This window comes from Mesocricetus auratus, unplaced genomic scaffold, assembly GCF_017639785.1.
Source record: "Mesocricetus auratus isolate SY011 unplaced genomic scaffold, BCM_Maur_2.0 Super-Scaffold_100008, whole genome shotgun sequence".
In the NCBI taxonomy this organism is placed as follows: domain Eukaryota; kingdom Metazoa; phylum Chordata; class Mammalia; order Rodentia; family Cricetidae; genus Mesocricetus; species Mesocricetus auratus.
This window is the reverse complement of record NW_024429192.1, coordinates 82,327,720-82,351,248: the sequence shown is the minus strand read 5'-3', so window position 1 is coordinate 82,351,248 and position 23,529 is coordinate 82,327,720. Positions and strand designations below refer to the sequence as shown.

Sequence of the window (23,529 nt, the reverse complement as noted above, 5' to 3'; positions counted from 1 at the left end):
GGACACAAGAGGCTGCATTCTCAAAAAGGTAAGTCCTTATAAAATATATATTAGCAATTATAGGTCAATAATAAAGTCAGAGCTAGCCGATAAGAAACCAAGCAAACAGCCAACAGCTTCAGCTTCATAATTAATATAGTGTCTTGTGTGTTATTTGGGGGCTGAAAGCAGCAACAGGACCCAGGCAGTGAGCAGGAAGACTAAACGTTACACAATGTAAAAAAAATAACTGAAAACAGATCAGAGGGTCCAGCATAATGACTCAGCGGTGAGAGTGCCTGCTAGGAAGACTAACTACCAGAGTTCAATGAGTTTAATGCCCAGAACCTTAGCTAACTCCCACAAGTTGAGCTCTGATCTCTGATCTCTCTCTCTCTCTCTCTCACACACACACACACACACACAAATAAAAACAGGAAGGATGGTGACGAATGGGGGATGGTCAATAGATCACAGGGCTAGAAAGATAGCTAGCTCAGTGTTTGTTGTTCTTGCAGAGGATCCAGATTCAGTTCCCAGCACCCACATGGAGACTCACAACCACTATCTGTAACTCCATTTCCTAGGGGCTGGCATCCTCTTCTGACTGCAGAGGTCAACAGGCATGCCTGTGGTGCATACACATACACTTAAACACATAAAAATATACAAACAAATCTTTAAAAACAGAGATGAGATCAGAGAGCTACATTTAAAAGCTGAAAGTATGAAACTCATAAAAGATACAAGGATATAATCTTTGGGATCTTGGATATGATAATGGTTTTTAGATTATGAAATGAATACACATGCAACAGAAAGGGGGGAAATAAACTGGACTGCACAGAAATGAAAAATTTTTATGGGTCAAAGGAAACAGAGAGTGAAAAAGAAAGCCTGAAGAATGTAATAATACGTAAAAATCACATGCTACAATTAAGCTATTATAATGAAGACAGTGGCAATATTAGCTAACAGAAGAGAATAGAAAGCCTATAAAAGACCCATAAATGTTGGAGCATAGGGCTCAGGAGGACCAAGGAGTGAATGAAGCCTAAAAGATGCAGAGATCTACCAAGACCAGACTTCGATTCCCATACCTATAAATCAACTCAAGATAGGCTATGGATTTAACTTTGAAGCAAAAACCTTAAAATGTAAAAAGTAAGGCTGTGAGTGTAGTTCAATGAGTGCTTGCCTACTATGCATGAACCTCTGGATTCCATCCTCAGCACCACAAAAAGAAGTTCTTATCATAATAAATAGTTTTTACTTGCAAAAGATGTACAGGTATGAGTTTTGCCTGCATGCCTGTATGCACACCAAGTGCATGCCTGGTGCCCATGAAGGCCAGAGAGGAAATGGATCCCTGGAACTGGAGTTACAGATGGTTGTGAGTTCTTAACTGCTGAGCCACCTCTCCAGACCAGCAAGATTTTTAAAAGTGCAATTTTGAGCCAGGAGGTAGTGGTACACACCTTTAATCCCAGTACTTAGGAGGCAGAAACAGGCAGATCTCTGTGAGTTCCAGGCCAGCCTGTTCTAATGAGTGAGTTCCAGGACAGTCAGGGCTGTTACACAGAGAAACCCTGTCTTGAAAAACAAAATGAAAGAGAGAGAGTGCGAGCACACAAGCTAAACATAGCATCTAGGAAGATGGTTAAAGTGCTTGCTGCTCAAGCATGTAGAACTAAGTTCAGATCCCCAATATCCACTAGTCAGGTGCAGCAATCGTGTGTCTGTAATCCCAGGATGGGAGGCAAGGGGGTGGGTAGTAACTAGCCAGATTCAGAAAAAGACCCTATCTCTAAATTCAAATATAGATAGATAGATAGATAGATAGACAGACAGACAGACAGACAGACAGACAGACAGACAGACAGACAGGTAGACAGGTAGACAGACAGGTAGATAGATAGGTAGGTAGATAGATACCCACCCACCCACAGGCATGCATGAACTAAGTCTCCCCCCCCCAAAAAAAACCACACACAAAAAAACCAAAAACAACAACAACAACAAAAAAAACTAAATGCAAAGTAAATAAAATAAAACCAGGAACCATGCTCATCAAAGTCTTTTTCTTGTATTTGTGGGGTTTTTCAGTGACATCCCTTATTGGATTTTATTTTAGCAGCTACCATGGAGATTATAGTTAATATCTTAAATGTATAGCACTAATATGAATTCATACCACCTTAGCTTCATAAGCAATAGCATAAAAATCCCCACTTGACATGCAGGAATATCAATATACAACTCTTGAAGAAGAGTAAGCTGACAACATCCATCAAAAGTATAAGAAGAAATTCCACAAATGAGTTAACTTTCATTCATTTGTTTGTTTAGTGTGGGGGGTCAGTAGTAGGTTTGTACATACCATGGCAAGCATATTGAGGTCAGAGGACAATGAGTGGAAGTTGGTCTTTTCCTTCCACCACATGGATTCCAGGGGTTGAACTCGGGTTGTCCATCAAGCTTCGTAGCAAGTACCTTTACACAGTGAGCCAACTTGCCTGCCCACCTACTTTTTTAGTTATATGTGTATGGGGATTTCCCCTAGGAATCCAGAGATATCAGATGTCTCCGGTCCAGAATTACAGGCAGTAGTAAGCCACCCAATATAGGTGCTAGGAACCAAATTCAGGCCCTCTCTGGCCAACCACAAGCTTTATTTTTTAATAGGTTAAGATAAAAAAGAACAGGGGCTGGAGAGATGGCTCAGAGGTTAAGAGCACTGACTGTTCTTCCAGAGGTCCTGAGTTCAATTCCCAGCAACCACATGGTGGCTCACAACCACCTTGAATGAGATCTGATGCCTTCTGCTGGCACACATGCAGAAGAATGTATACATAATAAATAAAATATTTAAAAAAAGATTAAAAAGAACAAAAATATCTACCAATTAAACTGGTTAGATAAACTATGCTAAGAGTATATAAAAATGCAAGTACTACAAACTATAAGCAAGAATAAACAAGGTATTTTTATTGATAAGGAAATTTATCTTCAGGATATATTGCTGTGATGGTTGATCTTTACTGTCAAGTTGACTAGCTTTGGAATCACCTGGGAGACATGACCAACTGCCTATACACTATAGACAGACAGACAGACAGACAGACAGACAGACAGACAGACAGCGAGCACAATACAAAGAGAATATTTACCATTATAGCTGAATAAAGAGGGGGGTGGTTATACATGTGGGCAAGAAGAGCTATACCAGAGACTACTGTAACTCCTCAATTTGCTATTATCCTAAAACTGCTTTACAAAAAACAGTATAAACTGGGAAGTAGTGGCACACGCCTTTAATCCCAGCACTCGGGAGGCAGAGGCAGGTAGATCACTGACTTCTAGGCCAGCCTGGTCTACAGAGTAAGTTCCAGGACAACCAGGGCTAGACAGAGAAACCATCACAAAAAAAAAAAAAAAAAAAAAAAAAAGGAAACAAAATACTTAAATTGGTGAGTATATACATTTAAAAAAGTCCTCAAGAGGCAGAGACAGACAGATCTCAGTGAGTTTGAAGCCAAACAAAACAAAATCCTAGAGAAGCTGAGTACGGTTGCACATGCCTATGATCCCAGTACTTGGGAGGCACAGGAGACCAGCCTGGGCTACAAAGACCATCCTGCTCTCCATGGCTTCAACCCATGATGTCAACTCTACACTTTACTGTTCTTCAAACCTACTGACTCAGCACCCATGCTACTCCTTCAAATGACTTTCCAAGGACCACTGGGAATGACTCCCACACCTGACTCAGAACCAGAACCAGACTCCTCCCCAGCAATCCTTGTCTAGTGCTAAGCCCTGCTTTGCCTGTGGCCCTGTCAGAGGAGCAGCAGGTGGCAACTGGAGTTCAAGGTGTCAGCCACCAGGAGGAAACTCCCTGATGAGTGAATTTCGGACAGGCAAGGCCCCGAGACCACAGACCCCAAAATGTCTTTTGCTTCTGCTGTGTTTTTACATGTTTGATGCTGCCATCTTTCTCTGGTATCTGGCATGATGTGTGTGTGTGGTGGAGGAGAGATAGAGTGTCCGAGAGTCCTCATTCACAGAATTTACTGCACTATATTGTCTCAAGGGTTCTGTTTTGAGGCGTTTCTCTCTTGCTGTGCCTAATTTATAATTGAATTCTACCACCAATCTATATGCACAAGGTGAGCTCAGTGCATGTGAATAAAAATTCCTGAGCACAAGCTATAAAAAACAAAGAAGAAATCTCATTACAAATACTTTTCTATGCCTTAATTTCAGGACCAAGAGAATATATTTTGTGTTTACATGGCCAGGTGTGGTGGTACACATCTTTAATTCCAGTATTTAGAAGGTAGAGCATGTTGATCTCTTCAAGTTGGAAGTCAGCCTGGCCTACATAGTGACTTCCAGACCAGCCAGAGCTAAATCATTAGACACCCATCCCCACCAAAAAACAAAAACAAAACAAAACAAAACAAACAAACAAAAAAAACCTCACACTACTGAGGAAAAAAAATAGGCTTCTAAACTTGCTGGTGAACAGGTAACACACCTTTCACAAGTTATCTCTCACAATCAGACACAGTTCACCAACAAACTACACAACAAACCATTGTCAGTATTTCCTGTAACTCTATCGAGCTACCAACTGATACTTCCATCTGCACTGCCCAACAGTGCTGCAATTTGCTACTTTGCACATCTTGCACTGAACAGTTACCCAATTGGTTCTTAAAGATAAGCTACTTGAAGTAGATCTGCTGGATGAAGATAAAGGTCGTCCACACTCAGATGCTCTACCAGTAAGCTCCCTTCTCTGGCTGCACTGACAGTGAGGGGCTGGGAGGGCCTGGGTCCTTTCCCACACTCACCAAACCACCCAGGACGCCCTCTTGCTCCTCCTGAAGTTATCATCTTTCCAAAAGCCGATATTTCATCAATTAATGATGCTTTTTCTGTGTGCACATACGGACACTTCAATTTCACTCATCACCATCTCCTTTCACATCCTAGCTTACTTGGTTCTAGTGACACAGCACTTCTTTATGCTTAGTTTGTGTGCACGTGTGGGTAAGCACATACATATGGAAGCAGAAGTCATTCTCTAGCTATCTTGTGTTTTGAGAGTCTCACTAATCTGAGGCTTGCCATGTAGAACAGGCTGACTGGCCAGTGAGCACCAAGGATCTGCCTGTCTGAGCCTCCCCAGTGCTGGGATTATAAGTGTGCACAACAACACCCAGCTTTTTTTACTTGAGTTCTAGGGTTCAAACTCAAGTCCTCAAACACTACCAATTGAGCCATCTCCCCTACCCCACATCACTCTTTAATTTCTTTTTTCTCTTTGTAGCCCTGATTGTCCTGGAACCTGCTCTGCTGACCAGACTGTCCTCAAACTCAGAGATCTGCCTGCCTCAGCCTCCCTGAGATGAAAGGTATGCACCACCACCACCGAGCTTCTCTTTAATTTCTTAAAACATCTGTATGAACTCATTAATGTGCTTTACAATTGCTACCATGCCAAACTGATGTATAGTGTATTTTTTAATACAGAACATTTCATTTTATGAATCAGATTTGAAAGTTTTTTGTTTTTGTTTTGTTTTTTTTAGTTTTTCAAGACAGGGTTTCTCTGTGGCTTTGGAGAATGTCCTGGAACTAGCTCTTTGTAGACTAGGCTGGTCTCAAACTCACAGAGATCCACCTGCCTCTGCCTCCCGAGTGCTGGGATTAAAGGCGTGCGTCACCATCACCCAGCTGAGAGTGTTTTCATTCATGGCATCTAGATTTAGTGCCAAGCACAGCAATTTCTTTTATATCCCAGGATGATAAAAATACTTGTGAGTATTCTAAGTAAAGAAATATGTAATGATTTCTTCCTATTGAGAATTTATTTACTGACACATTTGAGGGGGAGCTGTCTATAGTGCACATCTGTATTTGTGTGTGCACGCGCATCCATGTGCGCATGCTGCATGCAGATTGAAGGCCGATGCCAAGTGTTGTCTTCTGTTCCCCTACCTCAGCTTTTGAGACAGAATCACCCAGTGAACCCAGGCCTAACAGTGCTGTCATGCTGCCAGGCCTTTTACATGGGAGTGGGAAATGCAACCTCAGGCCCCTTATGTGTACAGAGTGAGCCATCTCCCCAGCTCCAAGAAGGAATTCAAGGAGGCTTCAAGAAAGAAAAAGCATGGCTGCCTGGCTCACTGTAATTTCTTTCATGCCCATGTCTGTTTGTGCTCCTAATCATCCCAACAGACCTTGAAGGAAAGTTGATGGTCTCTTATCTGTCCCCGTTTTCCTAAGTGATGCTTCTGCATGTGGGCGAAGTAAAGCCACCCAGAATGCCTCTCAACACTGGTTCTTCCTAGTCCCTGAAGAGCAAAGCTACAAAGATATGCATATGGAATTCTCAGCAGTCACTTTCTCTTATAAGGAGAGAATTACCTGAGAGATGAAGTTAACAGGCAAACACTACAAAATATACTACATGTCATTTAAAGGTTGTTTTGAATTATTTATTTTATGTGTCTTAGGGTTTTGCCTGAATGTATGTATATGTATCACAAGGATGCCTACTACCTTCAGATGTCCAAAGAGGCCGCTGGAGCCTCTGCAACTCTCCACTTTTGTGTTTTGAAAGAGGGTCTCTCGCTGAACCTGAAGCCTACACTGATTTGGCGTAGCCAGCAAGCTCCAAGGATGTCACTACCCAATCCCAACCCTGGGGTTATACATATAAACTGCCATGCTCGGCTTTTATGTGGTGCTGGTGAATCTGGCCTTAGGTCTTTGCATGGTAAGCATTTTACTCACCGAGCCATCTCCGCTGAGTACCATGTTTTAGCTTACTTAATTTCTTCCATCCTTCCTTTCTTCCTTTTGCTGTCCTGGAATTCACCATGTAGACCAATCTGGCCTTGAACTCACAGAGATCCTCTTGCCTCTACCTCCAGAGGGCTGGTATTAAAGGTGTGTGCCACCAGCTCTGCCTAGCTTTCTTCTTTTAGTCATATGCTGTGGTGGCTTGAATAAGAATGGCCCCCATAGGCTCATATGTTTGATTACTTGATCCCTAATTGGTGGACCAGTTTTGGGAAAAATTAAGAGGTGTGGCCTTATTGAAGGAGGTGTGTTATTGGAGGTGGCCTTTGAGGCTTCAAAAGCCCATGTGAGGCCCAGTCTCTCTCCTCTCTGCCTCCAACTTTCTTTCAGATCAGTATATAACCTCTTAACTACCGCTCCTGTTTGCTGCCATGCTCCCTGCCATGATGATCATGGACTCACCCTCTGAAACTGCAAGCCAACCCCAATTAAATGCTTTCTTCTATAAACTGCTTTGGTCATGGTGTCTCTTCATGGTGATAGAACAGTAACCAGGACACATGCCTGCAGGAGGACAAACCTGGGTTTATACTGCCCTAAACATATCCCACAGTGCAGTGGCTACCACGAAAGGCCAGGTGAGCACCTGCAAACACTTAAACAGTCTTCCTTTTACAGTCTTCACCCACAGTTACATTATAACAGGAAATAAAGTCTCATCAAATCTTCTATCTAAAGCCCTTATGAAAGGCCAGTCCAATTAATCTATCTCAAGATGGTCCTACTCATCAAGGTTAAGTAGATGACCAGCTTCCAGAGACAGCACATGAGCCTTTTTGCTTCTTTTGGGGGGGGCAGAGGGGGGATTTACAGACTGGGTTTCTCTGTGACTTTGGAGGCTGTCCTGGAATAGCTCTTGTAGACCAGGCTGGTCTCGAACTCACAGAGATCCGCCTGCCTCTGCCTCCCAAGTGTTGGGATTAAAGGCGTGCTCCACCACCACCCAGCCTCCTTTTTACATTTTTAAAGAAAGGGTTAATGTAACCTAGGATGACCCTGAATTCCTAATCTTCCTGCCTCTTCCTCCCAAGTGCCAGGATTACAGGCACTTGCTATGCACCCAGTTATACAGAACCCATGGTTTTGCGAATGCTAAGCAAGCACTCTAACAGCTGAGCTGTACACCCAGCTTCCATTTCCGTGTTTAAAAGACACCTTTTGCAGAATGAGCCTGACTATCACAATGCAGTGTCACCAGGAGTAGAAGAAAAACAGACAAGCAGAGAAGAGATGGGTGGCTGTACTGGAGCACGGCTTCTATACACTCAATGCTGGAAAGAGTTCACGGACATCTGACACAAGGGCAGAAGGTCTTACCCACAGAAGACTGGAACTGGGATGGAGCTGGGAGTGAAATATTTGGCACTGAGAGTGTGAAGACTTCTGCTGGGGATTGGATGGAGGGGGTGTCTTCTGCTGGTGGTGTGAAATCTATCTCATCATCAAAATTATCTTCAAATTCCTGCAATCAAAAAAAGTGCATATGAAAAGCAGGCTGTGAATGTTGAAACAAGGAGTGTTTGAACACTGATTTGGAACACCCCGCCACAGCTTTATCTAATTCATATTCACTTCTGGTAAAAAGCACAAGTAGCCAGGCGCTAGTGGTGCACGCCTTTAGTCCCAGCACTTGGGAGGCAAAGGCAGGAGGATCTCTGTGAGTTCAAGGCCACCCTGGTCTACAGAGCAAGTTCCAGGACAACCTCCAAAGCAATACAGAAAAACCCTGTCTCAAAAAACCAAAAAAGAAAAAAAAAAAAAAAGCACAAGTAATCACGCTCACTAATTCCAAATAGCAGAATAAATAAGATGTTTTCTTTCTTATTTTGCTTTGTTTTTCACTCCAGTCTCCCGTATCCTAGGCTAGCCTGCAGCTCCTGACCCTCCTGCTCTTACTCCCCAAGTTCTAGGACAGCAGGCATGTATCACCATATCTGGAATGAGAATAAGTAAGATTTTAAAGTAAGCAATGAATATTTTATGTTTTTTTTAACTGACAACTTAAAAACAAAAATTTCTAAAATGCCCACAGAACTTAACATGGAAATACTTGCCCAGGCTTAAAAGTTTCAAGGACTAAAGAGGCCAAGAATTGTTAAAAGATTAAACAATTCTTTCAAAAAAATCATTATTTCCTTTCACAAATCTCTTTGCAAACTGGGTCAAAGTTAATTTGATTCTGAAACTTTCTAATTGCACTTCTAACTGCAATGTGATTTCTACTGAAATAAGAAGTTTAAAAATTCAGATATTTAAGCAGCTGGAGAGATGGTTCAGTTGTTAAGAGCACTTCTTGCTCTTGCAAAGAATCTGGGTTCAGTTCTCAGTCCCTACAGCAGTAACAGTTGGCTTTTCATACGTGCTTATGCACATACCTATATACACACAGCTTAAAAATAATAAAAGTACCCTGCTTTAAAAAAGAAAGTATACCAGGAGCTGGGTGTGGTAGCACATGCCGTGTAACCCAGTTACTCAGGAAACCTAGGCACTATAAAAAGTTCAAGTCCAATCTCTACTATAGAGTAAGTTCAAGGCCAGCCTCATCAACTTAGTGAGAGCATGTCTCAAAATAAATAAATGGGTTACAGTAAAAAGAGAGCATCAGAGCCGGGCGTTGGTGGCGCACGCCTTTAATCCCAGCACTCGGGAGGCAGAGGCAGGCGGATCTCTGTGAGTTCGATGCCAGCCTGGTCTACAAGAGCTAGTTCCAGGACAGCCTCCAAAAGCCTCGGAGAAACCCTGTCTCAAAAATCAAAAAAAAAAAAAAAAAAAAAAAAGAGCATCAGTCAATGACACTGCACTAGCCTAGGTTCCATCCCAGCACGTCAAACAAAACCAACTGAGACTGCAACTATCAAGCTTCGGGAATCTTCAATGACTTGGCTGGACAAACGCTGTCTTGACCCTTCCTATCCTCATCCCTGTGAGCTGGGTGTCCTTTGGGCCCCAGGTGAATTTAAGGGAGCTACAGAAGATTAACAAGTCATTTCTTACTTTGGATAACCATCAAGTGTCACCCCTCAGAGCACCAGAATATAAACAGAGAACAGATCCATGAACAAACTCTTCCATTTTTCTGCCATCACCCTTTTTACTTTTCTTTTCTGTCACATTCCCTTAGTAGCCCACTCACTACAAGAAAAAAACCTACAAATAGTAATGGGAGACTCCTGACATTTAGGTTTCTGCATACATGTGAGCAGACAGTCTAAACAACATTATTGCTATTTGCATACAGGAAAAATGAGGTTCTGAAAGTTCAATATTAGGTGTGATGGTGTAGCACTGGGTGAGCCAGCAGCATCTTCAGGTCAAGGCCAGCCTCAGTTGCAGATTGGGACACTGGTTCAAAGGGGAAAAGAAGCTGGGTGTGATGGCTTACAGCACTTGGCAAGTGGAGGAAGGAGGGTCAGGAGCTCAAGGCCACTAGGGGCTATATGAGAGTTTGTTCAAGAAAATAAATAAGGAAAAGAGGGAGAAAAATAACTGTTCCATTTTTGTGTCTGTGGGTGAGAGGACAAGTTTGGGTACTGGCCTTTGCCTTCCACTGTTGAGATAGGGTCTCTATTGTTCTCTATTACATATGCCAGGCTAGGTGGCCCTCTGGTTTATGGGAAGCCTCCCATCACCCCACTGGGGCACCGGGATTACAGACACCTGTTACTGTATCTGGCTTTACACAGTTCTGAGGATTTGAACTCAGATCCTCATGCTTACATAGCAACTGCTCTACCTACCGCACCATCTCCCCAGTGATGGGGAAGTCCTGTGTATATGTCAATAAACCACGCTGGCCAATAGAGAAGCAAGATAGGTGGGACTAGGAGTTGAGGAGGATTCTGGGAAAGAGAGACACAGCAGAGACAATGTAGCCCGCCAGAGAAGTAAGATGCCCGGAACCCTTTTCTCCAGTAAGAGAAATACTTAGATTAACAATTATGGGTTAGCCAGTAAGAAACAAGCAAACGGACAACAATAAGCCTCCTGTGTGTTATTTGGGGACTGCAACTGTGGCAGAGCCCAAGCGGCTGGCAGAGGAAAACTACACGTTACACCCCAGCTCCCAGTTGTACATTCATAAACTCACTCTTGTTAAAAGGACTTCATCCATCATACCTTAAAAGTGTCACTTAAGGGCTGGAGAAATGGCTCAGAGGTTAAGAGCACAGGCTGCTCTTCCAAAGGTCCTGAGTTCAATTTTCCCAGCAACCACATGGTGGCTCAAAACCATCTATAAAGAGACACGGTGCCATCTTCTGGAATGTAGGCATAACACTGCATACATAATAATTTTTTTAAATTTTGTATAAAAAAAGTCACTTAAAATTTGGCAGCAACTATGGCACACCAATAGATATGCCAATAGATGACTCTAAAGATTCAAGGAGAGGATACTGAATAATAATAATAATAAATACTGACATAAGGGCAAATGGTTTCCTGATCCGTAAATGTCTTCCGCAGGTCCACTGAGTCCCTGCAACTGCAGAGCTCTAAGTCTAAAGAAACCCAACCAACAAGTCATCAACATCAATACTCATTCAGTCACAAACTCTGAAGTTGGAGAGCTCAACACACTGCAGCCTTACATCAGTCATGGGGCAGCTGCAAAGTGATGTACATTCCCAGACTCTGAGCTGCATCACAATTGGCTCCCTTGTGAATACTCACATTCAAAAACCCAGATCAGTCTAAGGCAAGGATGAGGTATCTGGAAACACGAGAAGAGGCCAGACTTTGATATGAGCAACCCCATCAGACTTTTATCTCTGTCCCCAAGTAGCCAGGTTTCTGTGCAAAGTCCCTTGGCAGAACTGATGGTCAGGGGATACAGATTCTCTAGCTCTTGGCATGCTCCCAACAGGGAAGTCAGGAAGTTCCCACAGAAGTGTGTGCATCAATGTGAGCATTTGGGGGCAGGGTGTTTATGCATAAAGCCCACAGATGTCCACAGGTCACCACTATCACAGACTGATCTAGACTGAGGGTTCCCCTGCATTTAGCTTTCTGTGCAGGGCAAAACGTTGAGCCAGGAGGACACTGCACTTCCCCATCTCCTCAGAGGCATCACAGACTCAAGTGAAGAGAGCACAAAATAAAAATGATATGAGGGGGTCTGGAGAGATAGCTCATCCACAGAATGCTTACTGTGGAAGTGCTTTGAGACAGGCTGTCCTAGAACTAGCAATCCTTCTCCCTCAGCTTCCCATGTGCTAGGATTACATTCGTGCAGCCATCACACCCAGCTTATATACTCCTTTTAAACAAATGTTGTGAGGCCCTAATGTGTCAACACATGGGCAATGATTTCTAGAAAGAGTTCCCAGTTGGTTTGCTGGTAGATCCCATCCATCTGTTATTACTAGGCCAGACCCTCTGTTATAAGGACTGTAGATAGAAGCGTCCTAGTAGGAAGTGTTATTCTCTTTGGGGAACTAAGGTTTAGAGACAAACTTGAGGTTTCCAGTACCCTTCTTCATATACAAAACACTGAAGAAATCCCTTTGCTTTGGTGAGCTAATAATCACAAACTTGCCAGCTTATACAAAAGCCTGAAAGAAACAAAACCTGCCTGATCTTCTGTACAGACAGACTCTAAATAAGTGAATTCGATCACCACATAGTTACTTATTTAAACAAAAACTTAAGACATACCACCAAAGCCGGGCGTTGGTAGCACATGCCTTTAATCCCAGCACTCGGGAGACAGACACAGGCAGATTTCTGTGAGTTCAAGGCCAGCCTGGTTTACAGAGCGAGTTCCAGGACAGCCTCCAAAACAATACAGAGAAACCCTGTCTCAAAAAAAAAAAAAAAAAAAAAAAAAAAGACATACCACCAGTAAGTGGTACTTGCTGTCAAAAGGTTCCAAGAAGACTGGGGAGACAGCTTGGTAGGTAAACTGAATTCAATCTCCAGCACTCATGTAAAAAGGCAAACATAAGCCAGGCAGTGGTGGCATGCCTTTAATCCCATCCCTTAGGAGACTGAGGCAAGTGCATCTCTAAGTTTGAGGCCAACTTGGTCTGTACAGTGAGTTCCAGGACAGTCAGAGCAACACAGACAAATCTTGTCTTCAAAAACCAAAGCAAACAAAAAATCCAGACATGGTGATGCACACTTGTAATCCCATTGCTAAGGAGATAGAGACAGGCAGAACCCTGGGAGTCACTGACCAGTCAGTCTAGCCTTATCCAAGAACTATACCCCAGTGAGAGACCTATCTTGGTATGGCTCCCAAAGAACAATCTATAAGGTTGACCTCTGGTCTCTATATGTACAGAGAAGATATATATATATGGAAGTATACTTGCACATACATGTGTACACACACACACACACACACACACACACACACACACACACACACAGACTCCCTAAAGCAGGGCTGGCAAACTATAATTGATAAGCCAATTCCAAGCCACCTACTTTTGTAAATCAAATTCTATTGGCACAAAGCCAGGCCCATTTGTTAACAGAGCATCTGTCACTGATACAGCACTACAATGGCAGGGTGGAGGGTAAGAAGGCTATGACAGAGAGATTGTGTGGCCCACAATGTTTTGCTACATAGAAGGACAGGAAAAGAAAAGTCCAGTGACCCTTGCTCCCAAGAGAATGTGATCCACAGCAATGCTACTGATAAATGTGTCAGATATTCTAGGGTTGGGGAAATACTCAGTCATAAACTCCTTGCCTTGTACACATGAGGAGGACCTGAGTTCAATCTCCCAAATACAAATAAAAATGCTGGATGTGGTTGCAGGGCCCAGCACTAGGGAAGTAAAAGAGACAAGAGGATCCCCGGAGTTTGATGGTCAACCAGTCCAGCCTACACAGCAAACTCCAGGCCAGCAAGAAACTCTGCCTCAAAAGGTGTATTACTAAGGGTGACACCTGAGGTTGTAGTCTGGCTTCCATGTTTACTCACCTGTGCATGTAAACACACACACACACACACAGACACACACACACACACACAGACACACAGACACACACACACATCATTTTAAAAATCGCAGATGATTTTAAATGTCCATGCCATCTGTGCTCACCTTAAAGTCTATTTCTGGGTCCTTACAGCAGGAAACACAGTTTGCAATTAACACTATCAGTATCATTAAACTGCATACCGATAGGATCACAAACAGGGAGGGAACTTCTGTAATAGGCGCTTCCCCTGCAAAGACAGAAATTATGTTAAAACATAATTCATAAGTCAACTTTAACTGACTGGACCAACACCTTTCCTTCTACACATAAATGGGAGTAAGAGCTCACAAAAAATATTGCTTTACCACTCTAAAAGAGGCCAAGTGCTGGCCAAGTCAACTTTGTATTTTAAAACAGCAGTAGATTTGGAGAGGCACTGCAGAGAAAATAGTTACAGCCCTTTTACTGAGCTTCACTGATGTTCAGATCTTACATCTGTGTGGCACTTTCCCATTGTGAGAACAAGACTGGTAGGTAGGATGAGCCAAGCTTCAGACTGCCCTTGAACTGTCTCCTAGTCTCCTCCAATTTCTGACAATTTCTCACTTTTCCTAACACTTTAGAGACTACTGATCAGTTATGTGTATGTCCCTCAACTTGGGTGGCCTGATCTTCCCAAGGCTATGGAGATTACAGATATTTGGGAGAATCTAAAACAGCACAAGAGGGAACACCTCAACTCGTGCACTTGCAGCACATCTGAGGCACATGACTTGTTCTGGGTGTTGTGAACTCTGACCATGTGATCCAGGGGGTCTTGTCACTATCAAGTCACCATGTGTCCCCTTCTAGACTTTATGCCTTAAGAGCAGATCTGCCAGGGTTCAGCCTCAGCTCCTGTCAGGTCTTGAGGTGGGGAAGGGGTATAGGCACAAGGAAAACTTCTGACCACCAAGTGTACTGCACTCAAGTGGCCCCGAATAACTCAGACTATCTTTATTTATAATTAAACAGAATTTTTTCTTACCAGGATTACATGAACAGCTTTATTATTGGCTTTTATTTTTTACTTTTAAGAAATACATCACAGCTGGGCAGTGATGACTCACACCTTTAATCCTAGCACTCGGGAGGCAGAGGCAGGTGGATCTCTGTGAGTTCGAGACCAGCCTGGTCTACAAGAGCTAGTTCCAGGGCAGCCTCGAAAGCCACAGAGAAATCCTGTCTCGAAAAACCAAAAACAAACAAAAACATAAAAAGAAACCCAAACCAACAACTAACAAGAAATACATCACAATTTAAGGAATACATTGTAATAATTATGAAAGCCCCATTGATCCCCTTTACCTTATTTCCCCAATACACCTTCCCACCCCCTGCATAACCTTATTCTAGACATAGAGTTCAGTATTTTTGCAGATTTAATTAAGTATCAAGCCAGACACACCCTGCTCTTGCAGCACTTATATCAGCTGGCAGCTACTTGTGGTTACAAAGTTACATGGGTATAATGCTTTAAGGACAACAGAATCCAAACCCAGACAATTCTTTCACCTCTGCAAGATATACTTTGTTGTTGTCGTTGTTGTTTAAAGATTTATTTATTATGAATAGAGTGTGCAGGGCCGAAGAGGAACCAGGCACCAGGTCTCATTACAAAGTGTTGTGAGCCACCATGTGGTTGCTGGGAATTGAACTCAGAACCTTTGGAAGAACAGTCAGTCTGTCCAGCCCAAGATATGCTTTTATACAGTCCCCTTTTCTACAAGAATGTCCCATGTCTCAATCTCTCTATAAAGGGCAGACCTTGATAAAGCACTCTTTCCCATCTCACTATGCCATACTTTTTCCACCAATATAAGCTCCTATGTATGATAAAGATGGATCTATCCATCCCACATTTTATACTGTACTTTTTCTTCTTGAAGCACACAGGATCCTACCAATGATTCTATGATTCTATGGAGTCCAGTGAGCTAATTCTCAACAGTTAGCACTATGTGTATTCCTAAGGCTTTTCCCCTAGTCTGTGTGTATGCATGCCCTACTCCCCTTTTCAAAACTGTGAGACATGATTAATGTTCCAAGTGTTATTTTCTCATATGTACCTAATTATCTCCATTGAGTCAGAAAAGTTCCCAGGACTGGGAGTTGTAGTTATTTAATTCCAGATAAGAGATTTAAGAAGTATTAACCCGCCGGGCGTTGGTGGCGCATGCCTTTAATCCCAGCACTCGGGAGGCAGAGGCAGGCGGATCTCTGTGAGTTCGAGGCCAGCCTGGTCTACAAAGTGAGTTCCAGGACAGCCTCCAAAGCTACAGAGAAACCCTGTCTCGAAAAACCTAAAAAAAAAAAAAAAAAAAAAAAGAAGAAGAAGAAGAAGTATTAACCCCCTTCTGACTCTTAGGGGAAAATATTTAGAAAGGAACAGAATTTGCAGAGAAAAGTACAGCTGTTGCAGATATGACTGACAAAACTAAAAACCTTAAGAATAAAAGAGCCTGCAAGTTGCACAATTTTGCAAATTTCTACACTGTCCTGTGTACTACTGGTCCTTGCCAAGTGAGAATCCATTTCCATAGGTGTCTTGCCCTGAGGAAACCCATTGGACAGGTAGTCATATGCTGATACAAGACTAGGCTGCACAGCTCCTGACACAGATCCAAAGCTCAGTGCACATCCATTAACAAAATTGTGAGAGACCTAAAATGAACTGCAGTTCATTTTACAAAGTCTATTTGTAAAAGCAATACTGATGCCCCATCCTTACCAGGAGGTGCTGAGGAGCTAGCTCAAGACTTCCTGGACCTGTATATCAGCCAAGGTTTGTCAAGAATCTACTAGAATAGTAATAAATATTATTTATTATAAGCAATAAATAAATATTATTGTTAATAACTCCACCTCATCCCCTGGATGAACATAATAAAAATCAAATACAACCCTAGATAACTGTATAGCTGAGTACTTTCCTATCCAATATGTCAGATTTTACTGGTTTTAAAAACATGGTTTGTCAGCCAGGTGGTGGTAACACGCCTTTAATCCCAGCACTTGGGAGGCAGAGGTAGGTGGATCTCTGAGCCTGGTCTACAAAGTAAGCTCCAGGACAGCCAGGCCTATTGCATAGAGAAACTCTGTCAAGGGGAGAAAAACAAACACACACATGGTTTGTCTCAATGCTTTGATCTCTTAATCAAACCCGGAACTGATATGGCTAGTCACCCCCACACCAGCATGAGGGCTGTCATGGTGAACACCTGGTGATCACAGATCACATGGATTCAGGAGATCCAAATTCCAGGCCTCTTAAGTGACAAATGCTTGAAAAGCTTGACCATCTTCCCAGCCCTGCTCCCCTTTTGGTCCAGATAAGGTCTTGTTTTTTAACCTCAAGCTTTCCATCCTCCTTCCTCAGAATCCTGAGTGTCAGAATTATAGATGTGCGCCATTATGGCCCAACTTGCCCATTACCTTTTAAGATCTCTAAATCTTGAGTACATCACACCTGAAACCAAGTTGGTTTAACTGTCAGCATTCTTTTCTTTGCAATGGTACTAAAGGAAAGGTGGGGCTTGTAATTGATTGCATCTGAGATTGATAAAAATGCAGCATTATTTCATCTGATTGGCACAACACCTGATATAACTGGACCAGCTCTACATCATAGATAAGGAAATTGATATGCCCAGAGCCTGTGGTGGGAAAGCAGCACTGGAGGCCAAGTGTTAAGAATATGTCCCCACCCTTCTTAGACACCATAGCTCTAAAGTCTCCATTTGGTTCTAAATCCTCCATATGGCTAACCTTTTTCCAGTTTTTGTCCCAGTATATGGCCCTGGCTGGTCTGGAACTCACAGAGCTCCACCTGCCTGTGTGTGGGACTAAGGTGTGTGCCACCAGGCCTGGCACCATGGTTTACCATTTACACTTACAAAACCCTAACGTACTTTAACCCTAGCTCACCACCATAAGGACTTCTAAGCCCCTTCTCTAAACTTCACAGAGATGATATCATTATCTTCTCCTCTCTTTTAAGTTTCAAACACTAACCTATTTCTTATAAAACTGGATCACAGGGCTGCCTGAAGGCTGGTGCAATGATCTGATTCACACACTGGTCTTTTGTGAGCCATTAAGGAGGCATGAAAAGACAAACTTGTGTTAACGAGTTCTGCCAAGCTCACCTATCTTCTTAAATACTTTCTTGTTTTCCTTCCTTCCTTCCTTCCCTCCCTCCCTCCCTCCGTGTGTGTGTGTGTGTGTGTGTGTGTGTGTGTGTGTGTGTGTGTGTGTGTGTGTGTATATATGTGTTCATGGCCAGAGCACAAATGTATGCCAGTGTCCATGTGTTTATGTGTGTGCAGGCTGGAGGACAATCTCGGCTGGTCCTCAGATCTCTCCCTGACCTAGAACTTCACCAGGTAGGATAGGCTAGCTGACCAGGAAGCTCCAGAAATTCAGTCTCCAACTCCCAATTTACCATTGCTGGGATTACTGTGGTTCAATGTTATACTCCAATTTTATGTGGATTCTGGTGCTCAAGCTCAAGCCTTCCCTCCTCACACTGGTGAAGGAAAAACTCCCATAAAATAAGGAAGTGAAGCTATAGACTGGAAGGTGAGCTGGGTTTGCTCAACCACAGAGAGGAAGTAAATTCTAGAAGCAAGAACCACAACTGAAATCCCCAGGCCTTAGTGGTTAAACTAGAAACCCAGCCTCGAAAAGGCTTCTGGCTGCAACTGTCAGGAAACAATTAAGCCAGTTTCTCTTTAACATGATCCTCCTACAGAATTCGGTAATGCACAAATCAAAGCAATCATCTGCTACAGAAAAACATCAGCAGTGACAGGCATATCACCATACCTTCAGACAGCTTCCAGGCTCCCTCCACAGAGGAGGAGGAAGATAATAAGGGGCTTGGGTTTCTTAATGCACTTCTCCTGAGACACTATTAAAAAACACCGGGCATCTTGAAAGCACGTCCCTTTGCATTCTGATTCCACAGTTTCAAAGCACTCTTATAGCTGTCTAGTACTTGACTTACTAAGCAGAAAACTTGAGGAACTCTATGAGGTAGGTGGGTACCTACTATTTGCTTCAGAGACAGGTAATTTAGGAAGGGTGGTAGTTTCCCAGTAATGACTCATGGTGGATCAGGATGCTACCTGCCTATTAATTTAGCTATTATAAATCCAGAAAATTATCTGATCATAGTGCCTAGAACCTCCAATGAAACCTGTGCACAAAAGTAATTAGAGACTTGCCTGGGACTCCCTTTTAAAGGGTCACCGGTAAAAAGAAATTGATGACCAATGTCCAAATCCCCTGGGGCTCACACACCACCAATCTCTCTTTCTGTCACTCCTCTTTTGGTTCCCAACTGATATATTTTTATGAGAAGAATTTCCTCATATTTGCCAGATAGTTACCTGGTAGTTCTAGTTAAAGGAGAGGGGCAGGCTAGATGCTGTGTGAATGTCTGTTTACAACCCAGGAAGGGCATCAACAACAAAGACATTGCTTGAGGAATGAATAAATGTCTTTAAGAAAAAAAAACTGTGTGCACAAATGGTGTGTGTGTGTGTGTGTGTGTGTGTGTGTGTGTGTGTGTGTGTGGTACACCTATGGAGGTCATAGAATAACTTTATGGAGTCAATTCTCTCCACTCTTACACAGCTCCTGGGACTGAACTAAGGTCACCAAGCTTGTGCAGCAAGCAATTTATCTGCTGAGCCATCCTGAAGGTTCCCACTGAGTGTTTTGGATATTATTTTCACAAGTGAAGGTGACTCACATCTGCTTCACCAAAAAGCCCACCCCGGCATGGGATCTCAGGTGACCTAAAGACCTTCCTCCAAGTCCTCCAACAGAATGTTTACAGTGAGTTGTGGCTCATCACAGAGGCTCTGGTTTAAGACAGCAAAGGCAATGGCAATGGCATGGCATGCCACAGACACCTCAGGCTTCCTTTTCCAGTTTATTTTTTAAAATGAGTAGGTTAGATGGCTACCAGGTTAGGAGGGCTATTGTTGCTCTTTGGGGAAAACTTGTTATGAACTAGTTAGCTTAAACTGCCTGGCATGCCCAATCCAGTTTTCTTTTCTCTTCTCTCCTTCCTTCCTTCCTTTCTTTTTTACGACAGGGTCTCTCTCTATAGCCCTGGCCGTCCTGGAACTAGATATGTAGACCAGGCTTGGCTTTGAACTTGCAAAGATTTACATGTATCTGCCTGTCAAGTGCTGGAATTAAAGGAGTGAACCACCATGCCTGGCTTGTAGTTATTCGTAATAATGCCATATTGTCCCACAGGCCAGCAGTGCTCTGCAGCAGTCAGCTCCTCAGCCCTCTGCCAAGATCCCAGCAGCCTTGGATTGCTGTTCTCCGCTATGTTCCAGGCTCACCTTTTAGATATATGCTGTTTCAGGCCTCTGATCAATCAGTACTCCAAGAGCCAATGGCTTATTTGTTTAAAACCATAGCCTAATGGCTGGGTATGTAACACAATGGTTGTGTGCTGGCCCGTGTTGGCCTAACATGTGGAAGCCCCTGGATTCAATCCATGGTGGTGGTGGTGGTGGCTGTGGCAGGGGTGGCCATAGTAACATTAATAATAATGACAGCATTCCCCCACTCCCATTCACTTATTCACTACTGACAACTACTTTAGAAAACAAGTTGCCAGTGTTATACCACTGTTGGTTTCAGAGTGGGGCTTCTACCATGTGGGTCCTGGTAGTTACGCTCAGGTTGTTGGCTGCTGGGCTTGGCAACACATGTCCTTATCTACTACTGAATTATTGTTTTAGTATGCTAGGACTACAGCAACAACTCCCAAGATGGGTGACTCAACCAGAAAGCATTACTTTCCAGATTCCAAGCTCAAGATCAAGGTGTTGGCAGGACAGTCCAAAGGGCATGTCCTGCAACCTCTGACTCCCATCACCTTCATAGCCTAGATTCTGGTTGGGCTGCCCTTGCTCCCTGCTCTCGACTTGAGAGATCAGATCAATCTTCTTTTACTGCCTTACACTCTACCTACCAGGAAACTCTACCACTGACACTCACCTCACCCTGCAATACTTTGCCCAGCAGTGGGAATCATCCCTAAGGTCCCAAGTTAAGGATCCGCCTTTGGATGCCCAATTCCCTGCATTTCCCAATCACACAATAGATCACACAATCTTAAATGGTCCCTAGCTAAATGGGATCAGGGACCAGGGATCTGCCACTCACTCCCCAGGTCCTAGCATAAAGACTGCTTCAAAAAATAAGGTGCATGGCTCATAAGGAACAAGACTGACCTCTGGCCTCCACACACAAACACACGTGCACCTGCAAAGAATATATGAGCACGCGCGCACGTGTACACACACACACACACACACACACAAACACACACACACACACACAGAGAGAGAACAAGGGCTCAGCTGATGCTTCTACGATATGGTCATTACTTTTCTGACTGCAGGGCTTCAACAACAGAAAATGATCTCCTTAAGTGCTGCAGGCTGAAGTTCAAGCTCAAGGTGGCAGCAAGTTGGCTTCTCCTGCAGCCTCTTGCTTTAGCCTTGCAGATGCTGCCTTCTCCTCACATCCTCCGTGGTCTTCTGTGTGCATATCCCTGCTGTCTCCTTGACCTAACTTCCTCTTCTTGAGGACATCAGTCAGGTTGCATTAAGAGCCTGTCATGCCGACCTCATTTGAACTTAGTCACCTCTTCACAGGCCCTAGGTCCAAACATCATCAGTTTTAGGTGACGGTGAGGTGTGCACAATTCAGACCCATATTGTGCCCACCTCGCCAGCACTCTCATCCACACTGCAATTATGGATGTGTTCACATATGTGCATGTTCATGTATATATAGGCATATTTGAGTATGCAACTGCATATGTACATGTGCAGAGGCCAGAAGACAACCTCAGCTGTCACTCCTCAGGTGCTATCCACCTTGTTTTTTGAGACAAGGTCCTCACTGGCCTGGAATTTGCCAACTAGACTGGGCTGGGTGGCCAAGGAGTTCAAGAGATCTATGTGTTTCTGCCTCTCTGGTGCTGGAATTATAAGCATGCCCTATCATGCCCAGCTTCTTTTACATGGGTTGTGGGGATTGAACTCAGATCCTCACACTTGCAAGGCAAGCACTTTACTGACTGAGTTATCACCCCAGACCTAATTGTTATTGTTGCCATTGTTTTGTTTTGTTTTTGAGACAGAGTCTTGCCATGTAGTCACAGTAATCCTGCACCCTAACCTACTGACAACTGAGTCTACAGGTGTATAGACCATCACATGTCCAACATAAAAACTAATTTAAGACCACTGGTGCTGGTGGAGGGGTCATCCTGAAGAGCACCAGGAGTAAGTCCAGGCCATCTTCTGCTCTGTCTCCCCACAGCCCAGGGGCTTACTTCCTTAGTTCAGACTGCCTGACCAGCAAAGTGCAAAACAAGGCAAGCAAAGCTCCTGGGAGGCACTGCTTACTATAGTTCATCTACTGTCTGCTTTCCTAGACTCTCATCTTGGGAGGTTGGCACAAGAGAAACATGTACCTGCTTGAGAACTGAAACTCAGGGAGACTAGGCTGGCTGATTAAGGAGACCTGAAGCCAAGCACCAGCTATCTTCCAAACTGCTGCTGCCATAAAGCCCACCTCTAAAGTATGTAACTGTGGCTTTACTTTCTCTTTTGAGTTTTTAAAAAAATTTTTTGTCTAATTATGTTTATCAGGAAGAAGGGTATATACACATGAGTGCAGAGGGTGTTGGATACCCCTGCTGGAGTTTATAGGCAGATGTGAGCAACCCAAGGTGGGTGCTGGAGATTGAATGTCCTGTGGAAGAGCAGAAAGCACTATTAACTTTGGAGATCTCTCCATCCCTGCTTTTTTTTTAAGCAGGTCAGGGCCAAGAAAACCGTCTCCCTCTCCTAACACCAAACAAGCAGCTCTGAATCTCAGAAACTTAGTAATATGAGTCATCCTCACACTGTTGATGGGAAAATGTGGACAATCACTGTGAGGCCCACATTTTTGCTTATACCTCAAAACCGAAAGCCCATCTATCATAAAGGCTTTCTATACACACAACCTTAAGTCACTAAATGTTTTCTGAGCTCCTAACATAACAATGCATTTATTTATAATAGCGCTAAGCAATCTAGACTCCCCCCAACAGGTTCTAATATTAGAAAGGGGAAATGAAACAGTGCTCAATACACTCAGACACAGACTGAGGGCCAGTGAATAAATCAGAAATTCCACAAGAACCCCTAAATGGAAGGCCTAGAAACACAAAATGGGTAGGTCCCACTTGTTCAAAAGTGATTGTCAAGGTCACTTGCACAGACACAGGATGATGTAATTTGAGGGCTGACAGAATGAATATCTGGGAAAGAGATCTTTTTATAGGAAACTGCTGTTTTATCTCAGCAATCTCATTAAAATCTGTTACCGAAACATCAATTCACCCCCTACTTCTAGAACACTAACAAGGGATGTGGACTACACAGAACTACTATATGGTGACGGGATCTGGTCAAAAGAGTATCAAACCAAGTGACTTCTGTCAGACTACTATGCCCTAACCCCTGCTCCCAACTCAAGAGTGACAGAATGGATATTCTGTAACAAGAATTTCTTTTTGGGACAGGGTGTCACTATGCAGCCTAGGCTAGAACTGAACTGTCAATGCTGGAATTACATGGGTGTGCACCACCATGCTAAGCCTATAGC

The 23,529-nt window shown here is 43.4% G+C and overlaps 1 protein-coding gene across 3 annotated transcripts in view; it reads right to left on the bottom strand.

Annotated features, from left to right (window-relative positions):
• Lmtk2 (lemur tyrosine kinase 2) overlaps positions 1-23,529 on the bottom strand; it is an 89,995-nt gene that overhangs the window by 48,870 nt on the left and 17,596 nt on the right. For all 3 annotated transcript variants that reach the window (XM_013120495.3, XM_013120497.3, XM_013120498.3), the window contains exons 2-3: positions 13,914-14,038; positions 8,173-8,317 (exon numbers count right to left, since the gene is read on the bottom strand). In XM_013120495.3, coding sequence (XP_012975949.1) covers positions 8,173-8,317; positions 13,914-14,038 — 270 coding nt within the window. The remainder of the gene's footprint in view (positions 1-8,172; positions 8,318-13,913; positions 14,039-23,529) is intronic.